We start from the raw sequence: 18,991 nt of genomic DNA on the forward strand, positions 1-18,991 counted from the left end.
ATACTTCCTGAGACACCTGACCCTCTTTCCAAAGATGATACATCCTCTTTTTACTCCTTAGTTCCTTTGAAACCTCGTTGCCCATCCAGGCTGGATGTTTGCCTTGTCGACTCATCTTTCGGCACACAGGGACAGTCTGTTCCTATGCCCTCAACATCTCTGTTTTGAAGCATGCCCACCTTTCCTGGACTCCTTTGTTTTTAAGGACTACTTCCCAAGGAACTCTCTGAATAAGTCTCCTAAACAGGCCAAAGTCTGCCCTTCGGAAGTCTAATGTAAAAGTCTTATTAATGTTCCTCCTGATTTCACCAAATATCCAGAACTCTATAATTGCATGATCACTATGCCCCAAGCGGCCTCCAACCACCACATCTCCCACCAGTCCATCTCTATTTGCAAACAACAGGTCTAGCATAGTCCCTCCCCTGGTGGGCTCATGTCGGAATCACCCCCAGATTGGGGTGACCCCGGGTGGTGGTAAAGTCTCTCCTCCAACCCGTGCCTTCAAAGAAAGACTCAGTAGTCTTCAGTCGTCTGGTCTCAAGGCAGTTTATTGCATTTTATCTCAAGGCACACAGACTCCCTGGCATTCTCTCTGACTCCTTCTCCCTCTGCGTCTCTCTCCGTCTCCCTCGCCCAAGGGGCTGGTGCCATCTTTTATATCACACATTATGTATTAAATGTTTATAGTTTTTCCCCAATGCCTATCACCTGTATTGAACAGTGACTTTCTACTCTAAACCAATCTGTGAGTGCCAACATCACCAAGAACATGGAGGATAGGAAGGAGAAAGAAGGAGGACAGGGCACGCCCAAATCCCTCCATCTTAGAACTTCTAACCCCCATGTACAAAACTCAGACCCCTCTGTACAAGGCCTAAAACCCCCCTGTACAGCACTCAAAAATCCTACCTTTCACTTTGTGACTACTTCTATTATAATATCTAAACTTCTGTGATTTCTTGTTCTTCCTGCAAAGTTGGTAAATTGCTCCATGGGTCAAATTCAAAATCACAGGGGTTTCCGACTGCTTGCCAGGGTCTCAGAGGCTTCTGACCTGGACCCGGAACATCCAAGAGTGTCTGAGGGACACCTTGGGTTCTGACAGGCTCACTCACCAGCTGTGGCAAAAAGTTATCCTCCACACACTCTAAAAACTTCCTGGACTCTCTATATATCTGTATAATAAGGCAAACAAACAACCACAATATCAGCAACAACAAATAAAAACAACTGCAGTAACAGCCTTATCTTGGCTGCAGGCAGTTCCCCTTCAGTGCAGTTACGGTCATAGCCAGAAGGGGCTCTGGTGGCTCCCAGCTGGGCAGGTCAGGTGGGATGATTCCCCCACAGCTCCAGGGTTTGCTGTGGCATGAGCTCAGCCGCCTCTCTCCATGTGGGCAATGGCGGACGTGGAGGCGGGAGAGCTAGAAAAGGGGCTTCCTTTACAAACTCACGACGGGCCCGGTGCCCCTCCAGATAGAGAAAGGAGCTGTAGCAGGAACCTCGGAGGAGCGGCTGGAATGGCAGAGGCAGGCATACCCCAGGGTGGCAAGCAAAATGTAATAGAAAACTCCACAGCCTTAACAGGAGATGTGGTGGTCGGATGGACACGGGGTGCTGGGTTAGAGTGTAGTGGAAAAGTCCGAGGCAGAGGCAGAAAGCAGTGGGGCTTGGCAATGGCATAAAAGCTGCAGGGCTTGGCAGCTGCAGCCAGGCTTGTCCATAGCAGCTGCCACACGCAGCTGGGTAACATATCCTTTGGGAAGGGGGAGGGGATCGGGATCCCAGGTTTTCCCCTGAGGCACCTGAATATATGGTGAGGGTCCTTTCCAGTCAGATCGGGCATTACTAAGGTCCCAATTCACCACATGGTCTTACGAGCAGAGACTCACACACGGTAAAGACAAAGCAGTGATTAGCTGGACTCTGGTGGCAGCTAATTCTTCCTGCGGTAGGAGCAACTTGACCATTCCCCTCCAATCCCAAGAGCAAGAGAGAGAGAAGAGCTGAGCCCAGCCCCTCACCCCCCAGCCAAAATCTCCTGGTATCTCTGCCTTTCCAAAAGAAAGCCCCTCATCTAAGAGGCTGCAGCCAGCTGCACCCCTTGCCCCCACCTTGGCCATTTATTTTGTCTCTCTTAAGTACCAGTCATTATTTTCTCTTAGGCAACAGATGGGAGAAAATTCCCTGAGAGAAAGGAAAAAAAAACCAAAAAAATTCTAACCTCCAACAGATGATCAGTAGCTCTATAGCAAAACTAAGTGTAGGAAGGAGGCAAAATATGATACTTTAATCTAGACTATAGACAGGTTTTAGTGCTAGAGACAAAATTAACTATTTCTGAGGTCTTTTAGTTTTGTCAGTCTGTAAACCTACAGACAAGATATGCTGGTAAATAAGAGGTGCTGGGAAAAATTTATGCCTGTCCATGGTAATTCATGTAGCTCTTATTCTGTTACTTATGTTGCTGTTAGAAGTAGTGGCTATGATCCTGATATAATTTATCTTTTTTCTTCTTTCCTTTCCCCTCCACCCCTGGCCAGTATGACTTCTCACTAGAAAAGAAAACAATTGAATGGGCTGAAGATATCAAAAAAATTGAAGCTGCCCAGAGAGAAGCTGAACAAAAGGGAGAAGAAGCACTAGCAAAATCAAAAGCAGATTCAGAGGACATCACCAAAATGGGGTTCTCAGAGGGACCTTGCCCTAAAGTCATGCCTCCTCCTATTAACCCCATCCTTGCTAGCCTGCAGCACAATAATATTCTTACTCCCACACCAGCCAACAGCAGTGCTGTGAAGCAAAAGGTTATCAGTCCACCTCATCCAAAAGCAGACTTCAACCCAGCTGATTTTGAATGCGAAGAAGACCCTTTTGACAAACTGGAATTAAAAACTATCAATGATAAGGAAGAATTAAAAAGTATCCTTGAAATTCATGTTGGTACTACTAGGCCAATTGTTGCCCAGCTATTAGATAATACTTTGCCCAAAGTAGAGTCTGAGTCCGTGTTGCAAGATGAGAAATTTCTGACATCCATAGAAAGGGCTACATTGGACTTCAAACCCCTTCACAAACCAAATGGCTTTATCACTTTACCACAGTTGGGAAACTGTGAAAAGATGTCCTTGTCTTCCAAGATGTCCCTGTCCCCTATCACTTCAGTGAGCAACATCAAAACCCTGTCCTTTCCTAAACTTGACTCCGATGAGAGTGATCAAAAATCATCAAAGCTTATGAGCACTTTCCACAGCACTACCTGTCTCCGCAACGACACTTTGCTCAGCTCTTTGCAGACCTGTGCTCAGAGTAAAACCAGTGAACTGAATGGACACCATATGGTGGGTCTTTCTGCTCTAAATGAGGACAGTGGCATGGAGACATCAACATTATCCTCTTCATCCAAACTGCCTTCCCTGGCTGCATCAACAGTTTGTACAGAAGAATCATCTCAAAGCACAGCAATTATGGTAAACACACAGTGGATTAGAGTTGGGGTTGCTGGGGAGATGTGGAGCTGTGAAGGTGCAGAGACAGATGTTGCTTCTAAAATGTCCTGTGGTTTTAGGTTCATTTAATGGGAGAGATGTGTAGATCATGTGTGGTAGTTCCTCTGAATTTATGTTGCAAATTGATCAATTAAATAGGTCTTCATGCTGGCAGTTCTGAACCTCAGATTATTACTTCACACGTTCCCCTAAATCTGATATTTTTAGACCAGTTCTGGTGATTTTGCTTTCAGCTTTTTGGTACTTGTTCATAGTTGCACACCATTGAACTAAGCATATGAGATCTTTGTACAGTCTTGTGTTTTGTCTTATCCAACTGAGATATATAAGATTCTGAACTGCTCTTAGGTTTTGAATTAAATCTCTTCTAGATTTGTTCCTCGCTTTGCTTATATATTTCCTGGAAATAATGGAAATGACAGCTTTTCAAGGAATAGAAGCAATCACAAATTAAAAAACACATGTGCTTTGTCACTTGGGAGAAAAAGTGCTTGCAGTTAACCTGGAGTGAAAGAATGGTCTTTTTTTTTAAGGTTTAATTTATTTATTTTCTTTGTGAGATACTTTTTTAAATCTACCATTTTCCTTGTAAAGGAGGGGACAAGGATTGCTTTCTGAATACTAAAAGCAGTCCGGAGGATTATCTTGGATCACTAATGTTACAGTTGATTGCTGTACAGCTCTGAGACAGGAATTTGATGTTTCATTTCTTCAAACTTGTAGCAAGTTCCAAAATTATTTTGGGGACACTTAACTTCACGCAAGTTATTGTCTAGGAATAAGAGCAGAAATTTGAGTTTAACTCTATCCCAGTCAAAACCAGCCCATTCCACCCCCTATTCCTGTTTTGGTTTGAAAAGACGGGTGTCTGTTCAGGAAGGCAGGAGACTCCCTTGAAATAGAGAATGTAAACCCCCTCCCTCTGAATTATTATAATTTTGAAATTAAGGGGATCTTATCCGGCGGCGCGTCACTTATCCCGCCCTGACCGGCTCCCGAGAACGCGGCTTGGCGCTTTGGCTCCTCATCAGGGTCGATGCCGCCGCTACTTCCGGGCGCTTCTGCGGCTGTGCCCCGGGGTGGGCTGGCCGCGCTTTGTCGTCGGCACGAGGGAAGGAAACGAAGAGGCAGGGAATTGTCCAAATCCGTCCGCGTCGCGGCTGGACGCTTTATTGGTCGCAGGAGCCACAATGGAGAAGCTGCGGCCGCTCCCAGCCTCGCTTGGGCAAATCTGGCCCCGAGGCTGGGGTGCCGCGGAGGGATATAGGGGTGGGACAGGGGAGGACGGGAACTCTCCACCCAATGAACACAGACGCCGTGGCGGTGACGTTGCCACAACGGCCAATGGGGACACGACGGGGGCGGACACGGGGGTTCAGGGCCAGTGGGACCGCGAGAATGAGGTGACGAGCATGGAACTGCCGGGGACCGGGTGGGGGAGTGGTCACAGGAGTGGCAGGGGAGAAGACCCAATGGCCGGCAGCCTGGGGCTAACTTCTGTGGGAGGGGATAACACGGGGGATGCACGAGGATACATGGAACCGGTAAGCTAACAAAGACCAGAACCCCAAATCTGAACCCAAAACCCAGGATGCAACAATCTTAGGCAGATATGGGAGTAGGAATAACAGTTCTTTATTAGGGAAGAAAATAAAAATAAAATAAAAATGCAGTAATACAAAACAACACTGACAGAGTCAGATTATGACCTGACACCCTGTTGGTCAGGGTGTCGGTAGCAGTCCAGTTAAATGGTGGCTGCAGTCCTCCTGGAATGACAGATGTGGTTCTGTTGAAGCCACGATCTTGTAGAAGGGTGTAGTTTTCCTCTGGAGATCCAGTGGTGGTGCAGATGGGCCTCGTCTTCCTCTGGGATTCCAGTGGGAAAAGGCTACCTGTGGTGCTCCAAATCTCAGATTATATCCAGGTAGCAATGCTTGGCTCCACCTGGACAGAGCATCTTATAATGGGATGATGTAATTTTATCAGTCATGCAGTGAGACTCAATGGCCCATTAAGAGAAGATATTTTCTGGAGGAAGGATTGGTTGTGGAAGAGATAAAGAAAACTGCCCCACCTGGTTTTAACAGGTGGTCCAATTAACAGAAGATAACTGCCCCACCTCTAACAGATGGCAATAGAATACACACCCCCAGCCACATCTTATATTTCTGTCCTAAGACAATTCCACAGTATTTACATAATGTGCAGGGTCCTACACTATCCAATACAAGCTCATTAACCATCCCACTCCTTCCCATTCTTTGATATAATACAGAGATATCATTCCCTTAGTCTGCAGGTCAGTACACTGCTGCTTTTAAGGCTTCTCTCCTCCATTGGTTCATGTGGTTCCTGTTTGTCCTGGTTTCAGCTGGAGTAGAGTTAATTTCTTCTCAGTAGCTGTTACAGTGCTGTGTTTTGGATTCAGAATGAGATTGGTGTTCATAACACAGCAGTGTTTTAGTTTATTGCTAAGTCATGTTTATCCTTAGTCAAGGACTTCTTTTTTCCTTGTCTCATGCTCTGCCAGTAAGGAGATTTGCAAAAGAAACTGGGAGGGAGCATAGCTGGGACAGGTAACTCAAACTGACCAAAGGGATATTCCAAACCTTAGAATGTCATGATCAGTATATAAACTGTGGGGTGTTACCCAGAAAGGCGGCCAATCTGGGTTCAGGAAGGAAGCGGGGGGGGGGGTGTCTGGCATCGGTCAGCAGGTGTTAAGTAATTGCATTTTGCATCACTTGTTTTTTCCCTTTTTATCATCATTATCATCATTTGCCATTGTTGCTGTATTTTGCTTTATTTTCAATAATTAAACTGTTCTTTTCTCAACTTACAAGTTTTACTTTGATTCTTTTCCCCATTCCACTGGGGCCGAATGGGAGAGAGGGGGCTCGGGCGAGTGGCTGCATGGTGTTTAATTTCCAGCTGGGCTTAAACCATGACACCGTTATAGCAATTCCTGTAACATACAACTCAAATAATGTCTAGCAAAAATTTAAAGGTATATCTCCACCCCTGGTCCTTTTGGGCCAGGTTATAGCGTTTAACATTGCAATGAACTCCCCTTGTTTCCAGCCTGGCTGCAACAAGGGGTTTCCTGCTAGAGTCCACCATTATTAGTCCCCATCATAGTCCTCCATGGCTGCAGGGGGACAGCTTCCTCACCATGGTCTTCACCATGGACTGCAAGGAATCCTTGTTTCCCCTGCTCCAGCATGGGGTCCCTCCCATGGGAGACAGTCCTCCACAAACTTCTCCAATATGCGTCCTTCCCATGAGCTGCAGTTCTTCACAAACTGCTCCAGTGTGGGTCCCTCATGGGCTCACAAATCCTGCCAGCAAACCTGCTCCAGTATGGGCTCTTCTCCCCACAGGTTCTGCCAGGAGCCTGCTCCAGTGCTGGCTTCTCACGGGATCACAGTCTCCTTTGGGTATCCACATACTCCTGTGTGAGGCTCCTCCACAGGCTGCAGGTGGACCTCTGTTCCTGTGTGGACTCATCCATAGGTCACAGTCCCTTCAACTCGAGTTCACACTGGAGTTCTAGCTTGTCCATTACAGCAGCAGTGCTCTGGCACATCACCATTACTGTTATCTAAACATTCCCAGGCACAATACAGTGAGGTGATGAGCCACACAGCACTACAGCAAGCAGTGGAATCAAAAACCAGCCACTAGTGAGCACTAGACTCTAATATAGTCAGGTAAGCAAGCCCATGGCAAGCACAGGAGCCTGGCAATTAATAAACAGCACTAACAGCTATAAATTTGTCCTAGCACATTCCAATCAAATCTGTTATCTTGAACCCTTTGATCCCCATGTTGAGTGCCAAAAAGGACTGCTGTGGTTTAACCCCAACCAGTAACCAAGCCCCACACAGCCGTTTGCTCATTCCCCTGCCAGCAGGATTGTGGGGAGAATTGGAAGGGTAAAAGCTAGAAAACTTGTGAGTTGAGATAGACAGTTTACTAGGGAAAGCAAAAGCTGTGTGCACAAGCCAAGCAACACAAGGAATTAATTCACTACTTCCCATGGGCAGGCAGGTGTTCAGCTATTTTACAGCTGTGAAATGCCACATAACAATTACTTGGGAATATAAATGCCATCACTCCAAATGTCTCCCCCTTTTCTCCTTCTTCTCCTGTCTTTATATACTGAGCATGATGTCATAGGGTATGGAATATCCCTTTTGTTGGTTGTGGTCAGATGTCCTAGCTGTGCTTCTTCACAACTTCTTGTCCATCCCCATCCTCCTCACTGGCAGGGTAGTACAAGAAGCAGAAAAGGCCTTGACACTGTCCAAACCCTGCTCAACAATAATAATAAAAACTCCCTCTATGTTATCAACAGTCTTTCCAGCACACAACCTTATACTAGGTACTGTGAAGAAAGCTAAGAACTCCAGCCAAAACCAGCACATCAGTAAGCTTGTTATTTTTTTCCCCCAAAGAACCTAAGATCTGAACACCAGTACTCATGAAGCCTAGTGAAAGCTGTATGGTCAAATCCTCTAGCTGGCTCTAAAATAATCTGGTTGCTTCTGTCCAATATAAATGATGTTTCAGTGGTTCTGTGCCTTACTGACATACTACAGGGTTTTGTGACACTATGTTCTCTGAAACAAGTGACACTTCTGCTCTCCTCTCATCTCTTTTCAGACTTAAGTAAATGCATTATTGATTGTGAATTACAGTATTCTGACAACTAGTGTATTTTTCAGCACAGGAGAACAGCTGTTTATTGATCACTAGAACAAATTTAATACAGTAAACTTTGGCAGAAACAGCAGCATGCTGAGCAACTGCTCACTGTTACAGATCACAGGTTTGAGAGGTGACTATCATCGTATGTAGCTCAGAGGTAAAAACTTGAAGTATGACACGTCTCTAGGGGTTAATATGAAAATCACTTACGACTAGATGACCATATTTTCACTCTTGACTATTCAAATCGCTATGCTGGATTAGAACTTATTAAAGAGTAAGAGTGAAGGTATATTCTCAAGAATGCTGTAAGGAAAGATACAAACTGATAAACAAACAAAAATAGTCTTATTAGGAGAAGTAATAAAGATCTTCATTTGAAACTGTTTCTACTTTGAAAGTAGCAAACCAAGAAATAGGTATGCCAACAGAACTAGACTTCAGAATGTACTTGTTTCATATTTCCACAATATGGTCCCAGTGTCTGGAAAAGGACAGCTGAGTTGCAAGAAATTGAATCACAGAATCATTTAGGTTGGAAAAGACCTTTAAGATCATTGAGTCCAACCTTTCACCAATCACCACCTTGTCAACTAGACCAGAGCACTGAGTGCCATGTCCAGTTCTTCCTTGGACATGATTTGTAAATGCAACAAAATTTTGAAATTGTAATTGAAGTAAATGTAACAGAAGTCCTCAGAATGTGAAAATGATAGAAGGAAGTCACAGTCATCTCTGTGACTGGGAGCAGAAGGGGCATGTCTCCCTTCAAGGTTACACAAGAATAAGCCTGTCCTTTTTAGAAAGCCTCAGAACAATTATATGTCCCAGTGTATTTCACAGTGGTTTTTATATAGAATTTTTTTTCTCAGAAGACTAGACATTGTAACTTTGGATTTGGAGTTTCCACTGGAGTTTATGCTTTACCAGTGAATTTAATCTAGGTTTCTTTGGATGGAAATAAACTTGTGATTTCTCTGAGACTGCATTGATTCTGTTATGGGTAGTCCCCTCTCCTCACTGTGCTTATGGTGTTTTTTTTTTTTTTTTTTTTTTTGTCTTGGTTGTTTGGTTTTGTTTGGTTTTTTTTTTTTTTTTTGAAGCTCACTAGTTTGCTTTTTGCAGCAATGGCAGAGGGGAGAAATGATTAGTGAAGTCAGCAGGTTGGAATTAAACAAAGCTGATCAGAGACCTGATTAGTATGATGCATTTAAAGAAATCTGGTTGCTGGAGAATGGAGCGCTCCTGGTAGACCATTCAGAATATATATTGCTGCAGTAGCATGATATATGCAGGCACACCAGCCGCAGACAGGGCTCCTGGCCTATAAAGCCCCTAAAAGTAGGCACAGTGTACAAGTACATAGTGAAAGCAATGTATGTTTGCTTTTTGAAAGGCACTGAAATGCAAGTTTGAGATGTAAGGGGGCATGACTGCTGAATGACCAGTCCTAGCTTTGTCCCCCGAAATTCCTTTAGCTGTTTCCCTCCTCCACTGGAAATCACTGACTTCAAAGACAGGTTGTTAAGCTCAAATACGTTGAGAAAGAGGAGTTGGTCCTGGACTCTTGAATGTCTAGTCTAAGAAGCAGTCTTGGTTTTCCTGGATGCAGCATTGATAACAAAGCATCATCCTTCAGTTTGATAACCAGCTGATTTCAGGGCTACTCTAGAGCCACACTTCAGTGTATCCCATATTCCAGTGCTTTTTGCTTTGGCAAAAGTGTCTGGAGGAAGGGGGTGTGTGAAGAGCTTTGAACCTCTCTACTACCATGAGGAGAGGTTCTTGCACAAACCAGTCCATCAGACCAAATGTGATTTCTTGGGCTTTGTGTCCTAGAAGAGAAATTATTACCCTGGAGATAAAAATGGGTAGAAATTCAGAACAAGGTCTTCCCCCCCCCCCCCCCCCACTTTTCTTCCATCCCCCAATAGATGGAATTTACCAAAATCCTAACATATAGTCTCAAAATTGTTTTTCTATGAATAGGTTTTTTTTTGTTGTTGTTGTTGTGGTTTTTTGTTTGTTTGGGTTTTTTGTTTGTTTGTTTGATTTTTTCAGTTTGGGCCCAAAGAAGGCTTTTCTGAAAGATGTAGACAAGCTTTCAAGCAATCTATGTTGGCTTAAAAAGATATTAAAGAAAGGCAATAAACATAGGCCCTTGGTCCAAAGTAATTTCTTGCAGTCTTTTAAAATTTGATTTAAAATGCAGGAAGACTTTGAAATTGATAAATTGAAAAGGGCAGAGTTCTGACTTTGCACTGCTGTTGTCTTGGGTAAAGTAATATAAAGTGGAGGGTTGGTTCTGCCCTCTGGCAGCCTGGTTCTGCAGAAATGGAGCAGGTGTACAGCAAGGAACATTATCCAGCCTTGTTGGTGTACTGAGAATGGGACCAAGTTTTGGGCACTGGTAGAAAAATTGCATGCTCTTTTTAGCCAGTGTGCCATTTTGCTCATATATGGTGGTGGTATGGATAAGTGATTTAGGTCACTTAAAGAATCACCATCAAAAGTATTAGCAAAAGTGGTTTTAATATGAATTTATAAAAGTGTGATTTAACAAAGTTTGATGGCAAGGTTCACTCTATTACTTACTACATGGATGAAACATACAAAAGAAAATCAAGTTAGAATTGATTTAGAATCATTTACACAGAGACCGAAGATGCAAAAGGGTAAGAGAGACCCTCCTGTTGAGTCACAAGGTTCATAGTGGACCCCCTTGGTTTCTAAACTCCTGACAGAGCTTAGGTGCAACTAGGTCCAATTTTAGTATCAGGTTTGGAAAATGGTTTATGTCTAATGGAATTAGCTACATAGATTTCATTAGTATTAATTCAGCATACTATCAGTCACTTACCAAGGATCTGTTGTGAAATAAAGGGTATCTCCACCTCAGGTAAAGAATCTCAAAAACTGAGAGACATCCCAGCTCAAGGGGAGAGTTACTGGTGTGCAGTCCAGTTGCAATTTAGAGAGAACTCAAATTGGACTCATCCAAAGATCTGTTGTTGATAAAAAGTGTCTTTGCCTCCAGGAGCAACCTTGAGAGGTGTCCCAGCTCAAGAGGAGACGACTGCCCTGCAGCCACGCTGCCTAGCAGGGAGAGCTCAAAGGTGGCTCACTTTGTCATATTTATGGGATAAAGTGGGTTGGCTTGTTGTCAAATTGCATATGATGGGGAAAGTACGCATGAAACTCCTTAAACCCACAACTTTCTTTGGTCCTTGATAAATGCATCTTGGAAAAATCACACACAATTCATGTGTTAATTGCACAATCATATTCCAAGCTCATATGCATCAGTGCTCTCTGCTCCTTTGTTTTTCATAGAACTACAGCTCAGACCTTTACCTCCTTTGGAGCCTGTATCAAACTACTGCAGGTTTAGTTAAGGGGGTTGAGTGCATCCATCACAGGTGTATGAAATGAAGTGCTTTGAGAGTAGAAAAGAGGTATGTGTTTCTCTTACTCCTCATGGTCAAAAAAAAAAAAAAAAAATTAAGGGAAATCTCTAGGCAATGATTTTTAAATTATCACTATCATTCAGCCAGCATGTTACACTGAGCTTTGTGAACACACAGAAGTCACAGTGACAGAATAAAAAAGCTTACAACTATTATGAGAGAGGACACATCCTTCTTGCCATATAATCTGTTTTTATAGAGTGCTGAAAGAAGAAATTATCCTTATGGTGTCTATTCTATAACTTCACATAACTGTGTAATGTCTGCATCTCACATGTGGAAACCTGATCAGACCACAAGTCTCCCTAGTATAGTAGACTTCTTCCCAGATCTCTCCCATAAAACCCTTCCTCCCCAGCTGTAGTAAATTCTGTTCACTGGTGCATAATGTTTATAGTCATCTTATTTGTGTGTTGTCCAACAGGTGCACCTAGACTACAAGGAAACAAAAATACTTACGGTAAGTTCCCAAATACCTGTGTGCTTGCATTGGATCATGTTTCTGAAAATCTCCAGAAGTAGTATTCCATAGGTGATGAGTAAACTGAGGGTAAAGGAAGCAATCTGCATGCTTCTGCTGAGGTACAGGGTTTGACTATATCATATAGTTGGGCACTGAAAGGTTTTCATCCACTGGTGGGAGAGGATATATTGGAAAGATTCTGAGTTGTTGGTTGCTGTTTTGACGGTTAAAAAAGTATGGTGGGAATCAGACTGTGCACTGCTTGGATTCATCCGAACAGTGAGTAACTTCCCAAGGGCAGTCTAGAAAGCCTCTTGGATTAATTATATGGGGTATCCTGGTTCTGCACTAGCCAGAAACAGGATGAGGGGATGCAAATGATCATCACCTCAGCCTCTGGATTTTCCCCTTTAGGTAACACACCAAAATTTCCCAGTGTCTAAAGTGCCCAATAATATCAGCTGCACAAAGCAGTCAGGTGACCCCACTTCTGAACTACAGCAGGCCCTCTCTGCTAGTGAGAGGCAGTGCATAGAGGCAGTTGTCAACATGGGATATGCGCCTGAGGACGTCCTGAAAGCCATGAAGAAGAAGGGGCAGAACATAGACCAGGTAAGAGCTTGTGCAGTGGGGAAGAAACCCTTGATTGGATACTGATTCTGCTGAGAAACAAACCTAGGTTTGCAAAATGTATAGGGGGAATATATTTATTCTAGCAAGGGGTTGCAGCCTGTAACTGCTGTGATGTTAACCACTAGAGAAGTTGTCAGCTGGTAATAAAGGCTCCCAAAACCAAAGAAAAGAGTGTCCACACTTGTTTCTGATGAGAAACTGAGTCAGCCACACCTGTGGGTGCTGGGTAGGAGCTGCATTGAGCTTGGGATGGGCCCTTAGCTCCATGTCAAGCTGGGAGAGGTACTGGGCCTTCCCAGAAGCCACAAAACCATACAAAGTAAGCTTAGCATGGCTCTATGACATGCTTAGTGCCATGTGACAAAAAACCAGCCAACTTCCCTTGTTCTGAGCATGGGTTGCAATGCTGATGTCTCTACTTGTAGAGAGATTTTGCCCCTGCAGGCTTACAACATCCCTGAAAGCCTCTTGCAAGACACCACTGACCAACTTTCTTTTGTGTGCTGTGTTGCTTCCTGCCTCATGTGTTGCCTCAAGCACTTGCTAAAACCAGGTCATTGAACATTAAATGCTGCAGAGTGAAGTGTGGCTCTGTGTCTTGGATCCTCTTCAAACATTTTAAAGCAGGAAGAGTGTGGCCAAACTTTCTGTGTGGGAAACCCTTGGTGAACTGTGTGCAAAGCATTGCCTGGCAGGACTGTGCCTGTTGCCTGGGGGGGAGGAGCGTCCCAGTGACTCCTCTCGGAACTGATCTGCTTGCCCACTACCTACATATTGAGAGTGATTTAAGCTGTGTGCTGGAGTGAACTGTAGTATCAAATGAATAAAATGCCTCTTAGGATGGTGGTTTTAAATCCTGCTGTATTTGCAAGCTGTGTTCTTTTGTGGACCTAGCATTACCTATCAGACATTTCCCCCACCTCTCAAAATTGAGGACAGATAAGAAATTTGGCAGTGGTTTCTGTGCATGTGAGCTGGGATTTGCAGCTCACTCACTAGTATGCTGAGTTGATCTTTAAAGGCTGAATGCTTTCAGATTGCATTAGCTCTTGTGACTGGCTGAGAGGAAGCTAAAAGCTGAGACATCTTGACTGTTGAATCTACAGTTTCATCTTAAAAAACTTGTAGTATAAAAAGCACAGTTAAACTTCTAAAAATTGGCTTGTGAGACTGTTCTGACTAGAGCAAATGATGTTCAGAGCTGGTGGGAGAACACAGGAGGACAAAAGGGCTCATCTGCTTTCTCTGAACAAGTTCTTGCATAAAGACTGTCTCAGATCTACTAGGAAGAATTTTATCTGAGTCCCTGGTGAAGCCTGGGGTAAAGTCATGCTGAGCCCCTCTGCATGTACAAAGACGGTATTCAGCCATGTGCTGCAGATGCTGCTCTGCAAGCTTAGTTTCTTTTCTTCATTCCCCACAGGTTTTGGATTACCTGTTTGTACATGGACAGCTTTGTGAGAAGGGCTTTGATCCACTTCTTGTTGAAGCAGCTTTGGAAATGTACCAGTGTTCAGAGGAGAAGGTGAGGACACAATGCGTGCAGGAATAGACAGAATGTGCAGTTCCTCTGGCTGATGTAATTCTGGCTTTTGTGGTAATGCCACCTTGTTTCCAAAACTGACTGCTGAAGGGCATTCCTGTTGTGATAAAATGACTATGTGTTAAAGCATTAGAATTATACCATGTTCCTTTATCATTCTCACTTGCGTGCATTTTTATGGAGACAGGATTTTTTCAAGACCCTGCTTATTCTGGTTGCAATATTTTGAACCCAGATTTCTCTTGTGGGTGAGGTGCTTGGTACAGAAACAGTTAATTTCAGAAGCAGCAAATTATCTTTCAAAACCTGCCAGCCTCCCCTGCCTGTGAATTTTTTTAATTGTTTGGCTGTTTTACAAGCACCAAAAGTGCAGAGACAGGAGCAAGTAGCCAGCTCAGAAGACAGCAGGATCTTTTAAAGTTTGGTTGTCTGTTGTGTGCCCAGTTATTTTATGAAATCTTTAGAGGTGCAACCCAACCCCCCAGATGCAGAATAATAGAATGGTTTGGGTTGGAAGGGACCATAAAGATCATCTAGTTCAAACCACTCCCCCTTCCCCCATAGGTAGGGACACCTGGAAGGTGCTCAAAGCCCCAACTTTTCTTGGCAACCTGTTACAGTGTCTGACCACCTTCACAGTAAAACATTTCTTCCTAATATCTAGCACAAACCTACCCTCTTTCAGCTGAAAGCCATCCCCCCTTGTCCTATCACTCCATGCCCTTGTAAATAATCCTTTTCCAGCTCTCTTGTAGCCCCTTTAGGTACTTGAAGGCTGCGACAAAATCTCCCCAGAGCCTTGTCTTTTCAAGGCTGAGCAATCTCAACTCTCTCAGCCTGTCTTCATAGGAGAGATGCTCCACCCCTCTGATTATTTTCATGGCCTCCTCTGGACTCATTCCAACAGGTCCACATCTTTCTTGTGCTTGGGACCCTAGATCTGGATGCAGTACTCCAGATGGAGTCTCACCAGAGCAGAGGGGGACAATCACCTCCCTTGACCTGCTGCTCACACTGCTTTTGATGCAACCCAGGATACACTTGGCTTTCTGAGGTGCAAGTGCACATTGCTGGGTTATGTCCAGCCTCTCATATACTAGCACCCCCAAGTCCTTCTCAGCAGAGCTGCTCTCAATATATTTATCCCCCAGCCTGGATTGATCCCAGTGTTTGCCCTGACCCAGGTTCAGGACCTTGCACTTAGACTTGTTGAACTTCATGAGGTTTGTATGGGCCCACCTGTCAAGGTCCCTCTGGATGGCATCCCTTCCCTCCAGTGTGTCAACTGCACCACACAGCTTGGTCTCATCTACTGAGGGTGTGCTCAATCCCTGTCCATGCCACCAACAAAGATGTTAAACAGCACCGGTCCCAATACCAACCCCTGAAGAACACCACTCATCACTGGTCTCCACTTGGACATTGAGCCCTTGACTGCAACTCTTTGAGTGTGACCGTCCAGCCAATTCCTTATGCACTGTGTGGTGCACCCTTTAAATCCATATCTCTCCAGTTTAGAGACAAGGATGTCATGTGGGACAGTGTCAAATGCTTTGCACAAGTCCAGGTAGATGATGTCAGCCACTACTGACGTCATATATATGCCTTCTTGCCTTTCTTGGACTTTGTGATGAGCTTGCAAACAGAAGAACGACAGTGTGAAGATGGGAGCAGTGATGTAGTTCAGTAAATGAATTTGCTACTGGCTTAACCCCAAAACTGGAAACGGCTAATCTCCTGATTGTCCATCTCAACCAATTTGATTTTGGTTTGATTTTGTCATCATTTGGCATCCCTTCCCCCAAAGCGGAGCAGAGGTCCTGTAAATTGCAGAGGATTCATAAAAGTCTGATCAGTCATTCACTTCTTGTTACTTTATTTTTTTTAAAATTCGGGGAGGATTTGTTGTTTATGTTGGTAGTATTGTAAACAGTGTGTCCAATAGGATTTGTGCTAATCCCACAAGTTTGTCCTAGATCTGAATAGCCATTTGATAACAAGGGCTACTGTGCTGTTCCCAAAGTCAATGTAACTTTAAAAAAATTCAGATGCAACAGTAGTTAGTAGATGTGGGAGATCAAGGTGACATTAATCAGTCTGTTAAGCCAGGCTGATAAATTTCCTACTGGGAGAGACACCCCTGCAGACCGAGTTTTGGTGCCCTTTGATGAAGAGGATTTTGGAAATGCAGGCCTGCAAACCCAGGGGACTGAAGGTGAGGCTCTGTGGGCTACTGCACCCAGAGCTCTGCCAACTGTGGTGTGAGCAGACTTTCTCCAACCATTGGAATGGGCTGTACTTGGGGTGTAGAAATCCACTCTATGGGGTGCCCAGTCACTGAAGACTGGCTGTGTGCTAAACCTCCACTGAGCACCGATGCTCTTTTCTCTTGCAAATAATGGACTATCTGTGTCTTTCAGATGACAGAGCTTCTCCAACTAATGAGTCAATTTAAAGAAATGGGCTTTGAACTAAAAGACATTAAGGAGGTCTTATTACTACATAACAATGACCAACAGAAGGCTTTGGAAGATTTGATGGCCCGTGCAGGAGCCAGCTGAAAACACAGTCCTGGATTCTCATCATGCAACAGAGCAAGACCAGGGTGACCTAATCTCAGCAAGGAGTTTGGCTTTTTTGCATATAAGGGAGAATGTCTGAGCAAGCCCATCCATGTGCATCACTCCAGCATTTCTCTTTCCACTGAGACTCAACTTTCTTTTTTAAATTAAATTTTAAAGTGTCCTTTCCTAAGTTTCCTTGTTTCCAGTTTGGCCACAGAGAGTTTACACTGTCCAGTCTCTACTGGAATTGTACATAGGTAGAGATGGGGTGGTTTCTCCCACTCACCTTTGCACTGGAGTTGAACAGAACATTGTTAGCTCTGAAATTAGGATGCTTTGGTTCTTTGAAGCTGCTTTCATGGTGTCTGCTTGTACTGAATTACTTGATTGTATCATAGTCCAGATTAACTGGTTAAATTTGACCTTTAGTGCAATGGAGTTTTATTTTTTGGGGGGAAAATTAGTCTGCAACTTAGTAAAACACTGTTTCAGAAACTGTTGCTATGCATAAAGAGAGAGCCTATTCCTCTTGGGTTTTTTTACCCATGCATCCAACACTTCTGCCAGACATGAGCGTTCAATGCTGAGTGATCTGTAAATTCCCTTGAAACAGGTAAGTTGTGAATTCTATCTGGACCTGCAACTTATGTTGTTTTTTGAACCTGAAGGCAGAGAGCTGGAGATTAGTATTCTTAACCCCCCAGGTTTGTAGGATATTGAAGACAATGGTCTGCTAGGAAATCAGTTCTATTTTTGTTTTAAATGATACTCAGTGTGATGCAGGAGGTTCCTTTTCAAGCACTTTAAAAGAGATATACTCACTGTATTAGTTCCATTTCTCACACTGCTATAGAATTGCATAATAGCATCTAGTACTAGAAATCAGCTTTTGGGTTGGTTTTGATAGTTGAAGTTCTAAGTACTTAAAATATCAACAGTCTTGAGGAATCTTTAAAGTAATTCACTAAATATTTTGATTCTGCCAAAGAAAAACGAACAAAATCCTCAATATAACTCCCAGTGTCATGGTTCTCATCTCTCATGCTCTTTGGCTTCAACAAATGAACAACTTGCTGGATTCTGCCTGCTCCTATAGGCACACGTGCACACTGTGTGTTGGGCAGAACAACCAGAGGTCTTCAGGCAGACGGCTGCAGTGGTGCAAAAGCCACACCTAGGGATCCAAACTAGTGTTACGGCATGGAGCTGGGAGCATTGAGAACTTAGACAGGGAAAAATGATTTGGCTCATTTCCTCAGTTTAAGTTTTTCAGTAGGAGGTTTTAGCTCATCAGGACCCTGAAGGAGATGACATGTGTCTCTATTATGTTGTTAACTTTATATGACCAAAACATGTAATTTGGGTCCAGTGTTAACTCCTGGAGTTGTCTGTGAGGTTCTCAACTACATTAATTACCTTTCCTTAAAACAAAATGATACTGAGAAAATATGTACCTCCACATCTAGGAAGTGTGGAGATATGAATGATGAATAGGACCAGGACAAACTGCCTTGCACATATCCCATAGTATTGAGCTTCACCAGCTTCTATTAGGGGGACTGAAATTAAGACTTATCTAAGAAGGACATTTAGCAGCTGGTGGATCAGCAGCTGCTGCCTCTGTGGGTACAGGTAAAGCAGTTGTCCAGCTTTCCTTCCCAGGTGAGAAATGTGACAGTTGGAAGTGAAGAAATGGGGTTCCTGATTAATCAGAAAAGCTGGAAAACAAAACTTGAACTGCTTTACTGTCACTGCTGAGAGCATTCAGTTGTGTTACTTGTTTCAGTTTTCTCACAGTTAATATCCAAACAAATCTGTCTGGTACTAGACAATCTTGAAAAGGCAAGAAGTCTTGCCAGCAAAGAAACAACTATTTAGACCAAACTTCTGAATAAAATCATCTCTTCAGTTGTGTTAATGCGTGTTGTTTTTCTGGTCTCCCCACTACAGTAACCACTCTGCTTATGGAGACTGTTGTAGAGGTGAGAGCAGAGGTGAAGATGGAAACTGATACCTGTAAAGCTGGTGGTCTCCTTCCAAAAAGATGTATCCCTCTGTGTCTTCCCTGATGACACTGCTCTTGCTTTGTCAGTGAG

At 43.8% G+C, this 18,991-nt stretch overlaps 1 protein-coding gene across 1 annotated transcript in view; it reads left to right on the top strand.

Moving 5' to 3' along the window:
• The window catches only part of LOC128783014 (ubiquitin-associated protein 1-like), a 56,323-nt gene extending 39,102 nt beyond the window's left edge, over positions 1 to 17,221 (top strand). Inside the window, exons 3-7 of the mRNA XM_053933588.1 lie at positions 2,547 to 3,473; positions 12,117 to 12,152; positions 12,570 to 12,767; positions 14,212 to 14,313; positions 16,752 to 17,221. Coding sequence (XP_053789563.1) covers positions 2,547 to 3,473; positions 12,117 to 12,152; positions 12,570 to 12,767; positions 14,212 to 14,313; positions 16,752 to 16,892 — 1,404 coding nt within the window. The 3' untranslated portion in view covers positions 16,893 to 17,221. The remainder of the gene's footprint in view (positions 1 to 2,546; positions 3,474 to 12,116; positions 12,153 to 12,569; positions 12,768 to 14,211; positions 14,314 to 16,751) is intronic.
• Positions 17,222 to 18,991: the final 1,770 nt, after the last annotated feature.

Source organism: Vidua chalybeata (assembly GCF_026979565.1).
Source record: "Vidua chalybeata isolate OUT-0048 chromosome W unlocalized genomic scaffold, bVidCha1 merged haplotype SUPER_W_unloc_7, whole genome shotgun sequence".
Taxonomy (NCBI): domain Eukaryota; kingdom Metazoa; phylum Chordata; class Aves; order Passeriformes; family Viduidae; genus Vidua; species Vidua chalybeata.